The sequence below is a fragment of the Suricata suricatta genome, chromosome 4 (assembly GCF_006229205.1).
Source record: "Suricata suricatta isolate VVHF042 chromosome 4, meerkat_22Aug2017_6uvM2_HiC, whole genome shotgun sequence".
Lineage (NCBI taxonomy): Eukaryota > Metazoa > Chordata > Mammalia > Carnivora > Herpestidae > Suricata > Suricata suricatta.
The window spans coordinates 108,941,796-108,959,708 of record NC_043703.1 but is presented as its reverse complement, the minus strand read 5'-3'; the positions used below and the strand labels follow the sequence as shown (position 1 = coordinate 108,959,708).

Genomic DNA, 17,913 nt, shown 5'->3' with positions numbered 1-17,913 from the left:
CCGAAAGCTAGGCAGGCAGCGTGGATGCCGTGCCTTGGGGTCGAATTTTTGCCCCTCACCTTCTATCCCCCCTCCCCCGCGGGACCCTGCCGGCCCTGCTGACCGGCCCCAAGTTGCCGAATAGCTCAGATGCTTGTCATATTTGCGGTCGCGCGACTCAGCGGGCTATGCGCGCGCTGCACTCGCCGCCGCCTTTGTCACTAGCCGCTCGGTCGTTTGCATGAGTATTTTCTGGAGTGTGAGGGGATTATTGGTGGTTAGTTGTGGTCCCTTGGCCGGAGTGTCTCTTTTCGTCTCGCCTTCTCTTTAAGCCTTTCCTTAAGAGAAAATAAAGGGTGCGCCGGCCGGGGAGGGAGCCGTGGGCGGCGCTGCCACCCGACGTCTCCCGTGCTCTGCCTGCCCCTTCCTGCTCCAGCAGCGGCCGGGGCCCGGCTCGGCATTTATCTCGCCTCCCGGGACCGCCGGGGGAGGGGGCGGGCCGGGGGAGGGGGCGGGGCCGGGGGAGGGCGGGGCCTGCTGAGCCCGGGGCCGGAGCTCGCGGGAGGCTCGCTGGCCGCACGTCACTCCTGCACGGCGAGTGCTGGAGCACGAGCTGCCGCTCGCTCGGTCAGGGCGCCCCCTCCGCCCGCCTCCCGCTTCCTCCTCCGCTGCCTGCCGGCCTGCCTGCCTGCCTGCCTGCCGCCGCCGCCGCCGCCGCCTCCACCATTGTATAATGCTCCGAGCGCGCCGGCAGAGGACTGCGGAGTCTTAGCTTCGGTCTCGCCTCCTGCCCGCTCCCCAGCGCCACCCTCGGGCCCCCGGCGCGGGGACTCCGCATGGAGAGAGAGTAGCTTGAGGAGTGGGCAGAAACCCCTCCTGATGCGTTAGTTCCCAGGTGGAGCTGCATGTGGTAAGTTCTCTCTGCGCCAGGCTGGAGGGGATCCTCTGATGCGCCGGGCTCCCGATGGATGGGGGGCAGCGTTGGGACCTGGCCAGGACCGGGAGAGCCCGGAGGGCGGAGGAGGGGCCCGAGCGGCCGCTAGGGTCGCGAGCACCTCGGCGATAGGGACCTGGCCTGGAGCAGGTATCCGGTCGAGCGTTCCCTCCCACTGCTTTCCGGCCCCGCGCCCTTAGACCCCCAGAGCGAGGGCCGAGGACCCCCCGGCGTACCCGGCCAGATCTGCTGGGGGAAGGGCAGGGGACGGGCAGTCACGGACCCGGGTCTGGAGGGGGTCGGGAGCTAACCCGAGCCCAGTAGTGGGACGAAGGGAGCTTGGAGCTGTCGCTTTTACAGCTGCGATGTGTGTGCGTGTTGTGGCCGTTGTGTTGTTGTGAACGTACGAGTCTTTTTTTTTTAAGGCTCGGATTGCTGGAGCGAAGGCTGCTTCACTTTTGGGTTCCGTGACCGGGTCTGCATCCAACTTGCTATAGTGTGTTCCTGTGAGTTTCTCTGTGTTTTTAGCTTGAAAACCTCCCTCTCTACCCTCCTTTCGCCCGTGACAAGTGAATTGATTTTGAATATATGTGTATTAAACTTAACGTCTCACTGGCTTTTAAGTTAGAAATCTACAAGTCATCTTGGTGGTAACCGCCTATGACTGAAAGGGAGGGGGCTGCGGGGAGCCAGCTGTCCCTGGCCCTGGACTTTGTACCATTAAGACAGAGGGTGCCGTCAGAGGGCCACTCCATCTAAAGAAAATCATAAATTGTTCTTATTTTTATTCTTGGCCATCAATCAGCCTACCTTTCGCAGAAGTAGTAGTAATAGATTGTGAAGGGAGTAGGGTTTGGGGTTTAGTCTAAATTTCACAAAAAAGATTAGGTATAGTTTGTCTTAGAATAGCTTTTTGCTTTCAAACTGGGTAGTTTCAGGATGTTTGAGGTGGTAGAAAGTAAGTTTTTACAGGCACTGAATAGGGAAGGGCAGTCAGCGGGGTGAGACAGGCAGCCTCAGACTGTAGCAGTTATATTTGAATCGAATTGGGCAGCTTCAGTCTTAAGGAAGATAGTAAGTGTTTTCAGGCTTTGTTCATGAAATATGCTTTTTGATTTCCCAATATGTTAAGAAATGTTCATAATGTGTGTAAAGAACCTAGAAGTTGTAGTAGCCAATAGGATCCTTGAGGCCTTAAGTGTTCAAAGTAGCATTTTGTAATTAGGGACTAGTCTCTGACAAGATTGGAGTGGGCTCTTGGCTCCACTCAACCCCTGGAGGGCAGTCCACCTGAGAGTCTCTTCATTGTTGTGCGGAGGGGGGTGAAGGGCATAGTTGCTCAGCTAACCAGAAGGCATGCCTCACTCCAAGAGCTCCTCCCATTGCTCCCACTTTTTATAGCCGTCTATTCTGATTTGAGTGTGCTGTGAGGATGAAAATACCCATCCGAAGACCCAGCTTCTGGCACCGGCAGGAATAGCTTGTTCATGGATCTCTGCTCTCCTGTTAATTTCATCAGTTTCTTTGTGGGGGGAAAAAGATAGACAAATGTTTAGAAAGTTTTCTTTTAGTTTCATTGATTTACTTAGAGGGATTATATGTTAATGTAAAGTTATTTACGTTGTTCATCAAGTTTGGGACCTTGAAGATAATCTTTACTTTTTTCCTGTCCTCCTAATTAAACGTACGTAACCATGTTGCTGTACGTAACCATGAGAAATCTTAGGAAATGGATTTGACGGCCTTTTTTTCTTTTCTTTTTTTTTCTGACACTCCGTGTGTTCCTTGCTCTAACACCACAGGTAGGAGAGAGGACTCACATTTTATAATACCAGCCAAGTATACAACAAGATGTCCTAAGGAACAGTTTTATTGTCAGGCAAGTGTCACAGCTTCTTAGGTAACAGCTGCTCAGGCTTGTTTCCCTTTAAGAACTAAGAGAAGGATATTAATTGAGATTTTGAAATCCTTTAGACTCCTCTTTGCTGAACTGTCCCCCTTGAAAGCTTTTTCAGTGCGAAGGTGAAATATAAATTATACCCAGTAGTCATGCACTGAATTATCAATAATGAGCATAGAAAATAATAAAAATGTTGATATTTCAAAACTGAGATTTGTGTAGCAACTAATAGCTTTTGGCATCCACTATTTTACATAATGCTCCAATGACAGAATAAAAGTACAACACTACTTGAGAAAGACATGTACACAAAACATTAAAAAAAGTATGGAGGAGATAAAACAAAGATAAATGCATAGAGTGTTTTTTTTGTCAAATAAAGTGGCATACTACAAATTATCAGTATGAAATTTTACTACCAGGTTACTTTCTGTCAAAATATTTTACACTTTTTTTAATGTTTATTTTTGAGCGAGAAAGAGAGAGGGAGACAGTGTATGAATGGGGGAGGGGCAGAGGGAGAAGGAGACAGAATCTGAAGCAGGTTCCAGGCTCTGAGCTGTCAGCATAAAGCCCCATGTGGGGCTTGAACTCACGAACTGTGAGATCATGACTTGAGCCAGTCGGACACTTAACCCACTGAGCTACCCAGGCGCCCCAATATTTTACATTTTAATTAACTAAGAAGGGTGAAAGCTACAACAGAAACTTTTTGAGTTTGTTTTTTGCTGTGGTTCCTCATTAAAGAACACTAGTAAAAGCATGGCATTTTATTTTGTATTTAATTCCTCTCGGAAAAATCAGGACCACTTTGTCTCTTATATGTAGATTAAATACATGTAGAGATAAATTTGGTGTTGAGTGTGAACCTTAATTCACTTTTAGAATGTTTTAAAAACTTTGATGCTACAGAAATTTCATATTTAATGTTATGATATATCCTATAGGAGATGATTCTATTTGCAGTAGTTTCCTGGCAAAGGACAGAAAGAGAAAGAGAGATGTAGCTCTGATTGCTGAGTCCAAAGATCACATATATACTGAAGGTAAGAGGGCAAGTTTCAGTGTTAAGTGAAAAATGGCTTCACAAGAAGGGTAGCACCTACCTTCAAAGGTCTTGCCATGAATTAATACTGGCCAGCAGAACATGAAAACCTAATATTTGGCTGCTGCATATGCATAAATCACAATTGTCTACCTGCTGCTACTGTGTATTACTCCGACAAATGATAGAAACTGATAAGCTAGGACTCCTACTTACTAAGTATGTGGGTATTTACTTTAGTTTCAGTATTCTTGAAGGGAACTGCTACCGACCTATGCTGGCATGTCTTTAAGAAAAAATTGTCTCCAATGGCCAGTGCAGTCGGTATGAAAAGCAAACTTCTGCCCTCTGTGCAGATGCTGGGAAACCCTGTGAGCAGAACTGTCCCCCGGAGCGCCCATCACTCATTGTGTGGAGCAGTGTCTTTCTCCACGAGCACTGTGTGGCAGTTCATTCTTTGTATGAATCTGTGAATGGCATATGTCAGGCCAATAAGACGACATTCCTATTCTGGGTAATAAATAGATGCCTTGTGTTGTTGTTTTCTTTTTTTTCTTTTCTCTTGAAGATCATGAGACAAACAGAACATGCTTGGCTGTCTAAAAATTTTCATTGAAATACGAATAAAAATTTCAAAATAAAAACATCACAGTATCTTTGAAAACGCATGACCTTTAATAGGACAAAACAAATGTTTCTTATTGAAACTAAGCACTTCATGTAGACAATGCAAACTCCCTTTTGGAAATTCTGTTCCCTTTGTGGTCTGAGGACTCCAAAAGCTGGAAAGGCTCATTCGTCTCCTCTCAAGGTCTCCTGTCCCTCATCTGAACTTAATTAGAAATACCTGCCAGGATTCACTGACACAAACAACCACAATTTGATTTCTCTGTTTTAGAAACCCAGGACCATGTAAGCTGTCCAAGTTGTACTCCGTACCCAGGGCTGCTCTCTCGGTTCAGAACGGAGTCAGCCTCTGCTCGCCTGTCTGGCCTCTCCTTACACTTGCACGCTGTGTGTGGAGCGCTGGCCTGGGCTCTGAGCAGGGAGGACAGGACGAGGGGTGACTGTGCCCGGCCAGGCGCCGCCCTGAGTGGAGGGAGCTATGCGGATGCGTGGGGTGGGGGCTGGAGGGAGGAGAGTGGAGGGCAGATCTGGAGCCACCGTGCAACTGCTACAGCAGGTCTGACTAGTTTTAGGTGCCCAAAGGCAGCTTTGTTTCTCTAGTGACTCCAGGTAGCAGCAAACCTATGTTCTTAAAACGAAGTCATGTCTGAATTACTATCTTTTTGTCTCTCTGCAATAACCTTTGCAGAGTTATTAAGTAGTTCTAAGGTTTCTGCTTTAACAATCTGCATAGGCGGTTTACTGAGAGGATGACGCTAAACTAAGCGTTTTTGTGCTTCTAGGGAGTTTTTCGTAGAAGAGTGAAGGGGAAGGGATTTTGGCTCTTAAGGGCATTTTGTGTATGTACACACACATGCACACACACTCATGTTTACAGTGGGCTGTGTGCATCTGCTGAACAAAAAGAACCACTTGGATATGCCATGGTTAGAAAACTACGTTCGGATGGCGACGCCACTTGCTGCAAATCAACCTTTAGCTCCCTGCTCTCCTCTCCTGGCCTGCAGCTTATCATTCCCCGCCACACCGCAGCTCCTGGGGCTTGGAGCAGGGCTGCTGAGTACCCCACCCTGGTGTTTAGAAGTGCTGCCTGAGTTCAACTCAGGGAATCTGAAAGTCCCAAGGTCATCTCTACACCAGAACAGGTTTGCATAAAATTCTAGCCACGCTACAGAGATAATGAGGGCACCTGTTTTAAACCGATTCTCCCTCAGTGGTTATCCCGTTTTATAATAATACATGATACAGATTTGCTCTCCAGATTTCTCTCCTTTTTTGAGGAGGGAACCTCCTTGTGCATGTGTACTGAGAAGTGAGCCAGCAGAGGAATTTGAGTTTTGTGCTCTGCAGCTGAACAAGAAATTTCTGTGCTGCCTTTCTGTTTTCATGAGCCTGGTGATGGTCCTTTCTGAATCGTTTTTAAAACAGGCTGCTTTTTTTTGAAAATATATTTTTTTTACCAAATCCAGGAATGTAAAATAAAATAGAGTTGACCTGATGATGATTGTTAGCTATCTGATGGTAGCTGTGTTCTAGATTCAAAATGTAGATTCCTCCAGTGGCACCTGCCTTCTTGCTTCTGAAACCTCTGAAGCTAGGCAGGAGGAGTGGAATGTTAGGGGTAGCAAGTGTGGTAGACTGGAGGCAGGCTTTCCTTAGGGATCACTGGAGATTATTCTAGTGTTGAGAGGTCAGTTCTTTAGAAAATGAATATTTATCATATTCAGTGTGGTACTTTATTTTTGTGGTTTTTGGCTCAGTGACTTTGTGTTCCATGGGACATTAATTATCAATACACAGAAGTCCTCAGAAAGGAATACATTTCATCTCAAAGTGGCCCCAAAGTATTATTTGTAAAAGTAAATGGCTGCCATATTGATAAAGTATCATTCACGGCTTTGAAGGCTAGTTTGTATCCTCATTTTCCTTTTCTGCTTTGTGAATTATTCAAATCTATAAAGTTTAAATTGTCTTTGGAAGACCTTATCACCAGCCTGCCTAATTCTTAGGAGTAACTAAAACATTCTGAGTATGGACATGGGGCCTGAGATTTACACAGAAAAATAGCTTCCTCCCTTTTACATGTGTCTGAAGTCTGTCCCTGTTATCCTCTGCCTTCAGTTTTTATCCTCCTATGTCATGTTGTAGAGATGTTTTTGAAGGAATCCAGATTTGGACCATACAGTACAATGTTTTGTTTTACTCAGTAAATTAAAAATATAATAACTAGACTGCATGTGAAGGCTAAAAGATGAAATATGCTCAATATTTGTGAGTAATATTTTATAACATGTCTTCTTTAAAGTGATCTTTCATAGTAATAAAGCATTCTGAATCTGAACACAAAGAAGACTAAAAAATCCCCATAATGTTCAAGAAACACTTCCATAAAAATATTTCCTGCTATAGCATACTTGGTTTTTATTCATTTCAACCAGTGGTAAGTAGTTGGCTAGCAAAACCAACCTTTTGTTAACTAAAGATGCAGTTTTATTTTACAGAGATTTGTTTGAGCAAAGTACATTTGCCTCTTTTAGTGTGACTGTTTTATATATCTCATGGCCCTCTTTAAAAAAAAACAACAACAAAACACCACCAAAAACCAAACCTGTCACTTTGGCAAAGCACTGGTTTCTACCCTAAGCCTTTTATTCCCCCTGACATTGTTTATTAAGGGTCTCTAGTGTGAGGGGGAAAACAAGGTATCTTTGGGGAAAAGATGCTATCGGAGGGTTGAAACCAGAATCCCATCCAAGCAATTATAAATACAGGAGAAAAAAATATTTTCATTATGCACGGGAATGGGGGTGGGGCAAGGCTAGCTAGCCTTACATTATCTTAAGAGAAAGAAATTCAAATCTAAGAATTTTTTTTCTTAATTGATTATGAGTCTTTAGATTCAGCATGCTAAAGATATTCCTGACACCAAATTAGTATGAATTACCATCATAATTTAAATGATTATGATACATTATAAAGATGTTTATATTTTCAGAGTTTCAAGGGGAAAGATTGTGATAAAGGTAATTTCTTATGAACTTTATTATGGAACATACAACACCAGAGAACATCAACTTGTAATCGAGTAGAAAAATAGTTCAGCAAGTAGTTACACAGTAACTGGTTTCATTATCTCTCTAAGGTTAACTTTGTTACATTTTACAATTAAATGGCTCCTCCCCAATATCCTTTTTGAAGTTTTCCCAAATAACTGCTCAAAGCCTTATCTGTTCAGTGTGGAAATAATTTCCAGTTCTTAAGAAGTGATAAGAGGGGTGCCTGGGTGGCTCAGTTGGTTGGGTCTATGACTTGGGCTCAGGTCAGATCTCACGGTCGTGGGTTCGAGCCCCGCGTCAGGCTCTGTGCTGACAGCTGGCTCAGAGCCTGGAGCCTGCTTCCAGTTCTGTGTCTCCCTCTCTCTCTGCCCCTCCCCCTCTCATGCTCTGTCTCTCTCTGTATCAAAAATAAATAAAGCATTAAAAACTTAAAAAAAAAAAAGCGGTAAGATTGTTGATGGCTCCGTTCTTAATGCACTGAGACCAACTCGTTGTGTGGTTGGGAGGCCCCTGTGGTTAGGACCTCCACTGGAAGTTTCAAACTCTTGGCTTCTCCAAGTTCTCATCTTATACTTGGGTTTGTGTGTTTGTTGCTGTTGTGTGTGTTCTCACTTCAGGAATCCTCCAGGGATTTTAACCGTGGTTTTTGAAACCTCAGTATCACAGATACAGGCAACAGCCTTTTCCTACATACATTATTATTCAGTGTGAACGATAGCATGATATAATTTAATTTGGCCTTGGCAAGTCTGTTCGCTTGCCTAGCAGTGTCCTGTGTAGACTGCTCTTTGGCAACAATCTCGAAATGTGTATGCTTTGAGAGGTCTATAGGTAGAATTGCAGTGAATAATCAGACTTCAGGCGCGCCTTGTTGCTCTGCTGCGCCCCCTTGTGGCTGAATGTGATGTGCTGTCTTTCAGAGTTTGAAAGGAGTTGACCTGTACTGGGCGTGCTTAGTTTACATGGAGCATTAATAGCCGCCTTCCGTGTAAACTAACCTATCAAGTTAATAGAATAGTTCTCGCTGAGGGTGTAAATAATTTATTGTGCTTATTTGATTTTTTTTTCAGTTTGTAGAATTTTAAACAGATGTATTGACATGTTGTCTGTGTGTTTAACTTTTTATTATGGAAAATTCCAAACTCAGGGAAGAGTGTCATGCATCCCCTTGTACATATTTCCCAGTTTCAATAGTTGACAACATGTTGTCAGTTTTGGTTCATCTACATGGCCAGCTTTTCTCTTGAGGATTTTGAAGCATATATTGAGTGTATTTTTGTTAAACTGAAGTTCAGAAACCATATATTTCTGCTCAATCTTTCACTTCAAGGGTGTGGTGCTTTTGGCCAGAATCCTTAGGTAAAATAAAATAATTGCTAGCATTTCACTGTCTTTGGAAAAAGGTGACTGGTGTCCCTAGCTTCATAAGATTTAGCTTCATTTAAAACCTAAAATTCCCAGCTGGTGGAGGAACCAATAAGACAGGATATTAAAAACATTTTATACTACTTAACAGTAACATTTGAAAAAGCCTATTTTTCTTTCCAGATATTTATTAACAAGGCCATAATATATTCCAAAGAAATATTTACTTGAAACATTCTCTCCCAGAATTTGAGTCTGTTTTGCCTACTAAATGCAGTTCGTTGTCAACATTTAAATTTTTCCTTTTCTTTTTCCAAGAGAAAAGATTATATTTGACAAACCAACAGTGCCTGAAACAGTCTTCAATTTAATGGAAGTCTGTAAAAATCCCGCGAGGGAAAGCTAGAGTATCTTAAAATGTGGACATTAAAAAGACATTGCCAAACAAAGTTTTTTGAGGTTTTTGTTTGTTTGTTTGTTTGTTTGTTTACTTAGGTGGGGGGTTGACTTCCTGGCCGAATTTCGGTTTTCTCTCCAGGCTGTACGGCGCTATCAAGAACGCAGCGAGGGCCGTTCCCGGGGTCTCGGTGGAAATGCAGTGGCGGCCGCCTCGCGAACAGCCGGTGCAGGGCCCGCGGCCCGAGCCCCCCGCGCGGGCCGAGCCGGGAGGCGGCGCCGCGAGCAGTGGTGTCGGGTTACAGCTTCGGAATAGCGCCCGAGCGCGCCGGGCTGGCTACCGCTAGTGACTGGCTTCGTAATTACATCGCTGATTTGTTAGGGACGGCTTTGTCTTACTTACCAATTAGCATGGATGTTACTGCAGGGACCTCGTCCTGGATGAGCTTCGGTTGTTTTTTTGTTTTGTTTTGTTTTGTTTTGTTTTGTTTTGTATCCAAAAAAAAAAAAAAAAAGTTTTCCCCGCGCAGGCAGCGCTAGGGCTTGTGTCAGTAACACTCTCCCCTGCCTTGGGGAGTCCTTACTGTCTGTAAGCCAGAGGCTGCTCCCCGTTGGAATCTTGCCCCTGTTTCCGCCATTCCCCGAGGCCAGAAGCAGTCACTGTGGGGTCTGAAGGCACCCTTTGGGAGGGCTGATTGCACCCCTCTTTCTGCACCCTCCTGGAGGCCCAGCAGATCTCCCCTCCCCCGCACCCCGACGCTAGAGGATCCGTCACCACTGCGAGGAGGAGCGGGGCGCGTGGCACAGCCGTGGATGTGAGCCCTTGGAGGGCTGGGCCTGGTTCTGTGGGCTGCTCGCCAGCACACCACCTCCTGTGTCCCTTTCAGGGCGGCCTTTGTGTTCTCCGGGTGTGTTTTGTTGTTACTTGGGGGAGGGACGGTGTTAAACGTGCAGAGGTTATCAGATTTCTGAGTCCCGTGTGTTTTTTAAGGTGTAATATTTTAACTGTGGGAAGTTGTCTAAGCAGACGCGGCTTCCCCCCGCTGACGTTGGATCAGGCTTTTCCTTCCTGCCTGGGAGTTGCTGTGTGACACTCTTGACAGTAGAAGAACCATGTCTCAGTGCTACCCTGTGGCTGGTGGGATGTGTCCTTTCTTAGGACCAGCGGCTCTCCATGTGGACTCAAAAACTGGGTCCAGAACGCACCTTAAGGCAAGTAGACGGGGTGAGGAAAAGAGAAGTGAGACCAACCGGTGTTCAGAGGCTGTCTCAGAACCCTTTCTCTGGCCAGCCTCCCTCTCGGTCTCGGAAGTCTGTCTCACACAGTGATTTTGCCAGGGGCCCCTACTGCTGCCGCCATCACAAACTGGAAGAATGTGCGTTTCCACTTAAAGGGCTGTGGGTTTGGGCAGCACAGGATGTCCAATGAGGAAATCGCCTCTGCTAGGCTCTTTGAAGACACTTGTCACACATCTTCTCTTAGCTCTTTTTTTCCTTCAAGTGAGGGTGATCCATGAGGACAACCCGTTGCTCTGAATTGTTGGCATCGCTGTAAATGTTTTTTCATTATGGGGTTTTAGTGTCAGCACTGGTACTTCTGTGCCCTTCAGCAGCCAGCGGTCACATGGGAAGATGGAGTCGCAGAGTTTAGGGAGATGGGTTCCTAAAGAACCCCTTTGAATTGGGAGCCTTTTCCTTGAGAGCTACTAACTAGTATTTTTAAAAATATTTTTACTATGGGGCGTCTGGATGGCTCAGTCGGTTAAGCATCCGCCTTCGGCCCAGGTCATGATCTCACAGTTTGCAGGTGTGAGTGAGCCCGCGTCGGGCTCTGTCCTGACAGCTGGGAGCCTGGAGCCTGCTTTGGATTCTGTCTCCCACCAGCTCTGCTCCTCCGCTGCTCTCGCTCTGCCTCTCTCTCTCCCTCTCTCCCTCTCTCTCTCCCTCCTTCTCCCTCTCTCTCACTCTTTGTCTTTCAAAAATAAACATTAAAAATAAAAAAAATTAAAAATATATGTTTAGTAAAGTATAGCCTGCATCCAGAAACGTGCATAGGTCCTAAGCGTGCAGGCCACGGCCATGCTCCCCAGAGCCCATGCCCCACTAGACCCTTCCCTGACCGCAGACACCGTAGCTTACTTCTGCCTTGTTACTTGGCTTTTGAAACAATGTGTCACTTAATGGTGAAGGCTGCTACACTCCTGAATGGGATAAGACGACTTCCAGTTTTTATTTACTAGTACAAAAGGAAATTAGAACAGGCTCTTAAAAATGTACACAGTGTATGACTCAGTTGGGTGCTGAGGTATTTCAAAGTAATGATTTTCATCCTCTTTTCACCTGTGCATAGTCAGAAAACCAGAAAGGCAGCCCTCGTGGTGGGCCAAGAAGGCTTCCCATTCAGGCCCCCAGGGGCCCCAGCAGGGATGCTACCCACAGAGGGCTACGGAGAGCCCGCAGAAGTGGTAGTTTGCAAAAGTAGATTTAATATTTTTAATTTAAATATAACATTTATTTTTGACAGTTCAAAGAGCATTAAAGGAGAGTGGGGTTTTTGTTAATTTTAAGACAGCACTTTTAAAAAGTTGAAAAACATCGGGTTAAAGAGAACTGTTTGATTGTTTTTTAAGTTTGCATTTTTCCCCTTAATGCCTTAAAAATATAAAAGCTATGAAATGTTAGACTTTTTTTAATGTTTTTTGTTTATTTTTGAGAGACAGAGAGAGACATCGCGAGCAGGGGAGGGTCAGAGAGAAAAGGAGATACAGATTCTGAAGCAGGCTCCAGGCTCTGAGCTAGCGGTCAGCACAGAGCCCGACGCGGGGCTCGAACCCACGAACTGTGAGATCATGACCTGAGCCGAAGCTGGAGGCTTAACTGACTGAGCCACCCAGGTGCTCCTGAAATGTTAGGCTTTTAACACGTATGTACTACTTGAGTTCATTTTGGGATGTTGGGCTTAAGGCCTCACTGCCATGCACTCTAAGATCACAGCAAGAACAATCTGGGTTCTCCTAGCCAGTGGGATGTGATGTATCAGTCTGAGAAGCTGGGCTTTACCATTAAAATTGAGCTGAAGGCTCCTTAATTCTGCATATAGTCTGTTTTTTTAATGTCCGTTGTCAGTTGCCATCGCAAAAACACTGTTCATTTCCTTTTTTCCTTACTTGCTTAGACACAAATAGGGAAGACCTTTGGACCCCCTGGTGGGAGTAAAATTGGATAAAACTATCCACCGGCTCACACATGAAATGGCCGGATGGAGGAGAGAGGAAGTTAGGGTCTCCAGACCAGCATAACCTGCAAACCTGCAAATGCAGATTCCCCGGCTCCACACTAGACCTGCTGGATGAGAATCCTGGGGGTGGGAGGGAGGATCCGCGTTGTGTGTGGACAAGCCTCCCAGGGGAGTGGGACATTCCTCCAAGTTGGAGACGAGTGACAGGCTTTCCCTAGACAGCTTTCTGAGCTAAGGCTTCCCGGCCCACCCCGTGTGTCTCTGTCCCACCACGTTTCCTGACCGACTGACACCTCTGAGGTCCGTTCAGGCCTCCTCTTTCTCAGACCCTCCCTCCCAGGCACAGTTCGCACTCGGGGACAAAGACACACACACATCTCTGTCTCAGTTCCCTGGCTGCCCCACAGTCCTTCCTCATTCTATCCACTCACTGTTCATTCAGTCCACAACCATCTGTGGGGCATCTTCTGTGTGGCGGGGACTGCCCTATCCTGAGGATACAGAGGCGAATGAAACAGACTCTGTGCCCTCATGGGGCTTCCAGTCTGCAGTAGGAAATAGGCACAAAGAGACAATCCCACCTTAAATATAAATCTCAAACCCTGCCTCCAGAAGTCTTCCCTGACCATCCTGGCCCATAATGACCTCTCTGATGCCTTGCTGTGGGAGTCACTCAGAATCTGAAATTGCACACCCCCAGGTGTGCCCCTGTGTTTCTTGGGAAACCCCGGGAGAGAGGTTTTCATTAATTTTGCTACCCATGAGCTTTGTTCTTTTTTTTCGAAACTTAGTTTGCTGTAGTTAACACTTGCTAAAGTTTATGTTAAGTAAAATAAGGATGCTAGGAGTTTGTTTCTAGCAAGTTTATTGGGAGGGGGGTGTTTTATCACGAACCACCGAATATGCAAGACAAGAGGGGGTACAATTGGCTTTAGGCTCCCTGGCAGGGCAGAAAAGGGAGGAAGCGACCACCTCCCTCCTCCAGGCGGGGGTCTCTAACCTGCAGGGACCCTTTTCTGGCTGGAAAATTGGATAAAAGGCATGTGCGTTGGGCTTACGCCTTCACAAGCCAAGGGAGGAGACAACGAGGGGTGTCAGGTCTCAGGATGGCCTGGAAGCCACACTTGTCACAAGTCCCTCCTTCCTGTGAACTGCAGGTCCCTTGTCCCGGTGTAGGTGTCCCTGTTCCACAGCCAGGCCTTCCAGGCACTCGGGCAGGAACCGCAGAACTCCCCTTCTCTAGTGTTACCTTGCAGTCCTTAATGAGCCCGAGCTACTGCTTGTCTTCAAGCTGCAGCCCAGTGAGGCCTTTTAAAAGGTCACGTGCTCCGCCAATAGTGTGCTTAAAGAGCTATTGTTGTTTTCTTGGCGAGCCGGTGGAGCCGGGCTTCTAAGGAGCGGCTGACCCTGGCTTTGGCCTGCCTGAGCCCCAGGGCCCAGAGCCGCCATTTGGCTTTTTGCCCTCAGGTTCTTGAGGGGCTTGTCCTGTCTTCTTTGAACCGGGCTCTGCTCCAAGAGGTGGTCGTTAGCACCGCACTGAGAGTGAGAATTCTCCAAGCTGCCTCCTGTAGGAGCTGGAGGCCTTTTCTGAACGTGGTCAGCGGGAGAACTGGACTCAAACACTGTGTTAAGCAAACTCTAGAAAAACGTTAACTCTTAAAAAAAAGTTTCTTACATTTTTTAAGAGTTAAAGTTTCTAAGTGAAAACGCACACTCGATTTTATTATGTTGCATTTTATACCCTTCTAACAAGATTGAGATAGAATCAGGATTACAAATCGGGATTGTGTGTGTTTTGCAACCTCACTTGGGTGTGTGGAGCCAGTTTTGCCTCATAAAATGCTATAGAGAAATGAAGGCAAACCTGCTTTGAGACATCCTGTTGTGGGTTATTTACACATTTGAAAAGTATCCAAGCTTTAATTTGTCTATCCTGTCCACAAATTTTGCTACAAGGGTCCTTCCTCCTCCTTCCCCTTCCAGCATTACATCTTATCAGGCTGCTCCTGAAGCCTTCGGTTATCACCCAGCTCTGACCAGCTGGATCCTTCTAATTGGAAATTAAGTGCTTCTCACACTGAAATCTCTTTGAAAACATCTCCACCGATCTCCTTCAGCTGTGGGAGTTCTCCTAAATGCCTCTAGTGCTGCATGCTTGGTAAATATCCGAGTTTCATAGATCCAGTGATTATTTCTAGAGAAATAATCCTTATTGAGAAAGCTATTGAAAAAGTCCTATTGTTTATCCTGGCAACAACTCTTTAAAAGACAATCCTGTATTAATGACTAAAAGAAAAGGAAAGTCTACATTGTTTTCCCTGTTACCTCTCCTCCAGAAAACCAATCAAAATTCCAAGTGGCAGTGAGGTTACTGATTTGATTCTAGTTATTTATTTGGTTTACATTTTGGGACAGTGCTTCTCAAACTTCCTGTGATGAAGGACCATCTTGTTTGTTTTTTCCTTTACTCTAGTAAAACATGAAAATACTAGAGAAATGGAATAAAAGTACTGAGCCTGGATGGCTCTCTCGGTTAAGTGTCTGACTCTTGATTTCGGCTCGGGTCATGATCTCATGGTCTGTGCTACACAAGGAGTCGGCTTAATATTCCTCTCTCTCTCTGCCCCTCTGCCTCCTCTCCCCCACCCAAGCTGGATCGCTCTGTCTCCCAAAAAAAAAAAAAAAAAATAGAAGCCTTGTTTTAGAAATTAGATTTACATACAATTACTCTATAAATTTGCTGTAAACATTTCTAAATAATACAGTATCTCTGTTTAACTCATTGTGGCCAATAACAGTTCACAGACCGGCACCTTCCACAGACCACACTTTGAGAATCACAGATTTAGAGTGTATTTGTATGAATTTGTGTACTCTTGCACAGATTTACATGTATTTAGTGCGATTAGATTATAATCTATGATGTAGACTATCTAACAGCTTTATATGAGAATTAAATGCACTCAGTGAGCTGTTTGGCAAAAATGGAAGTTTTCTAGAAATCAGTATTTAAATGCTTAAATTTTAAGCAGATACAAATAGTGTAACTGTCTCAAAACAGAACCACCCAGTAACACTTGTAAGGCATCAAGGAGAAGGTGTCTTGTAATGTGAAATGAAATCACCTCCTCTCTGATTCACACTCAAATTTAAGTAGCACAGATACTTTAGATAGGGAATGTTCTATGCAAAGTGTATATACAAATGAGACTTTTTAGTACTAAACAGTACAGAAGGTTTTTGTCATGTGGAGTATTCGATACAGAGGTCACATCTTCCTCCCCTCAGAGAACATTGCGGGACTGGTCTTCGGTCCTTGTGATTGACATCCATTTTTCTCACGTTTATGAGGGAAGGCGTTTCAGACAAGTAACTGTACATTTGTTATGAACATTAACAAATTCTCAGGCTGATTCGGACATTGATGGGGTGTGGCTGTCTTTCTCGCCCGGAGACCAAGGCATGTGAAGGCAGCCGCTCCCAGTGGAACTTGCGTGCCAGGCTCGGTGACCACCTACAAGTTGTTTGTCCGTCTTGGGGGGCAGTGTGGCCTTCCTTAACAAGTGTTGCAAGAAAGAGCTGTGCAGTTTTGTTATGATTAGCCTTACTCCTTTAGGGCGAGACTCAATTCAAAACGAGAATGAGGGGTAGGAGATGATGCTCAGCCCCTTGCAGGCCAGGCCTTATTCATCTGTGGGACTCCCCACTTGCTGGCAGAGTGCCCAAGACAGCAGAGATGCAGAAGGAGTAGAGCTAAATGATGGGATGAGGCTCCGTCAAAATCAGCTGAAGCAATTCAGTAAAAGGCAAGTTGCTTTTAGAAGAAAAAGTGGGGCAGTACAAAGGGCTCATATATGAAGATATCAAAGAGTGAGTAGCACTGACCGGAGGACGAACGCCGGCCTGTGAGTGCTGCAGGGGTGGGGGCCGGCAAGCACAGGCCCGGCTCAGTTACAACCTCGGCTCCTGGTCTGGATGGCATGAGAACAACTTTCTTGATTAAATGGTTCGGAAGTGAGTCTGTGAGGTGAAGGCCAGTGGACATGCAATTATTCCATTTAGGTGGCAGAAGTTCTGAAAGGAAGGACCACTCTCCAGAAGATGCAGCCAGCTGAGGGGGTCTTCCCTAAGGCCAGAGAAGGGGGGGTGGTGAGAGGTTGGAGGGCGGGGGCCTAGGTCGTGAGCCTCAGATGAGGGCAGCAGTTAAGAGTCAAGCCATTCCCAAATGTTCAAGGTCTGAGATATAGGTGTTGTTATTTTTTTTGAATTACATATGTATCTCTGGAATCACAGTAGGTATTTTGTTATGAAATGTCTCACGTACTCAAAAAGCAATGCTTATAATCAGAACAAATTACTTTTAAACTTGTCCCAGTTGCATTCAGACATAACTGTATGCAATCAAACTGAGCCATGGAACTTGGACTGGGAAAACCACATTCCTCCATTTTATTCTAGGCTGAAAAGCGCTGTGGTCATTTCACACAGGCCAAGTGCTTCACCACATGTCACCAAACAGGCAGCGAGTCTCTATGCATAATGAGGAAGGAAAAGGCATTTTGAAAGCACACACGGTTCTACCAAAATTGTGCCTGCCCCCCCTTCCCCAGCGTGGTGGTTCTTTTAATCGTTCAAGATGTAATCTATGACACCTTTATCTGTTAGGTCATAGCATTGTAAGTGTTTTCTTGAGCTTTAAAAATAAATCTGGGGGAGGGAAATTGAAACTGCATGGTAATGTTGGGCAAGCGAACGCAAGCGCAGGAGTGGAGAAAGTCAAAATCATGGTTTCCATGGTAACGTTTAACTTGTCTGTGCCGTACACATTTCTCAAAAAATACATTCACCAGACTACCTAGTGATAAAAACTGGTCCACCAGCATACAAAGGTAGATTTCCCAATTCTCTCCTATTCTGAGAGATCCCCCAGTAAATCTGTCCCTGCTAAGTCACCTTGGGCCAGGGACCGGAGTCCAAGTTCCGACCTCCGAATCAGCGCCATTTTCCGGGTCGAAATTAGTTTTCGTGTGATTCATTCCATTTCCTTCCTCCCTCCTTTGCAGATATATGTTGGGTAAAGGAGAAAAACGGAAGTTTGACGAGCATGAAGATGGGCTGGAAGGCAAAATCCTGTCTCCCTCCGATGGGCCATCCAAGGTGTCTTACACCTTACAGCGCCAGACTATCTTCAACATTTCCCTTATGAAACTCTATAACCACAGGCCCCTCACAGAGCCCAGCTTGCAAAAGACCGTTCTGATCAACAACATGTTGCGGCGGATCCAGGAGGAGCTCAAACAGGAAGGCAGCCTGAGGCCGGTGTTCGCCTCCGCCGCCGCCGCCGCCGCCGCCGCCGCCGCCTCGCCCCCGCCC

General features: G+C 45.8%; 1 protein-coding gene across 1 annotated transcript in view; it reads left to right on the top strand.

The window, feature by feature from the left end:
• Positions 1–17,913, top strand: part of SERTAD2 (SERTA domain containing 2) — a 114,281-nt gene that overhangs the window by 91,640 nt on the left and 4,728 nt on the right. Inside the window, exon 2 of the mRNA XM_029938514.1 lies at positions 17,604–17,909. Coding sequence (XP_029794374.1) covers positions 17,608–17,909 — 302 coding nt within the window. The 5' untranslated portion in view covers positions 17,604–17,607. The remainder of the gene's footprint in view (positions 1–17,603; positions 17,910–17,913) is intronic.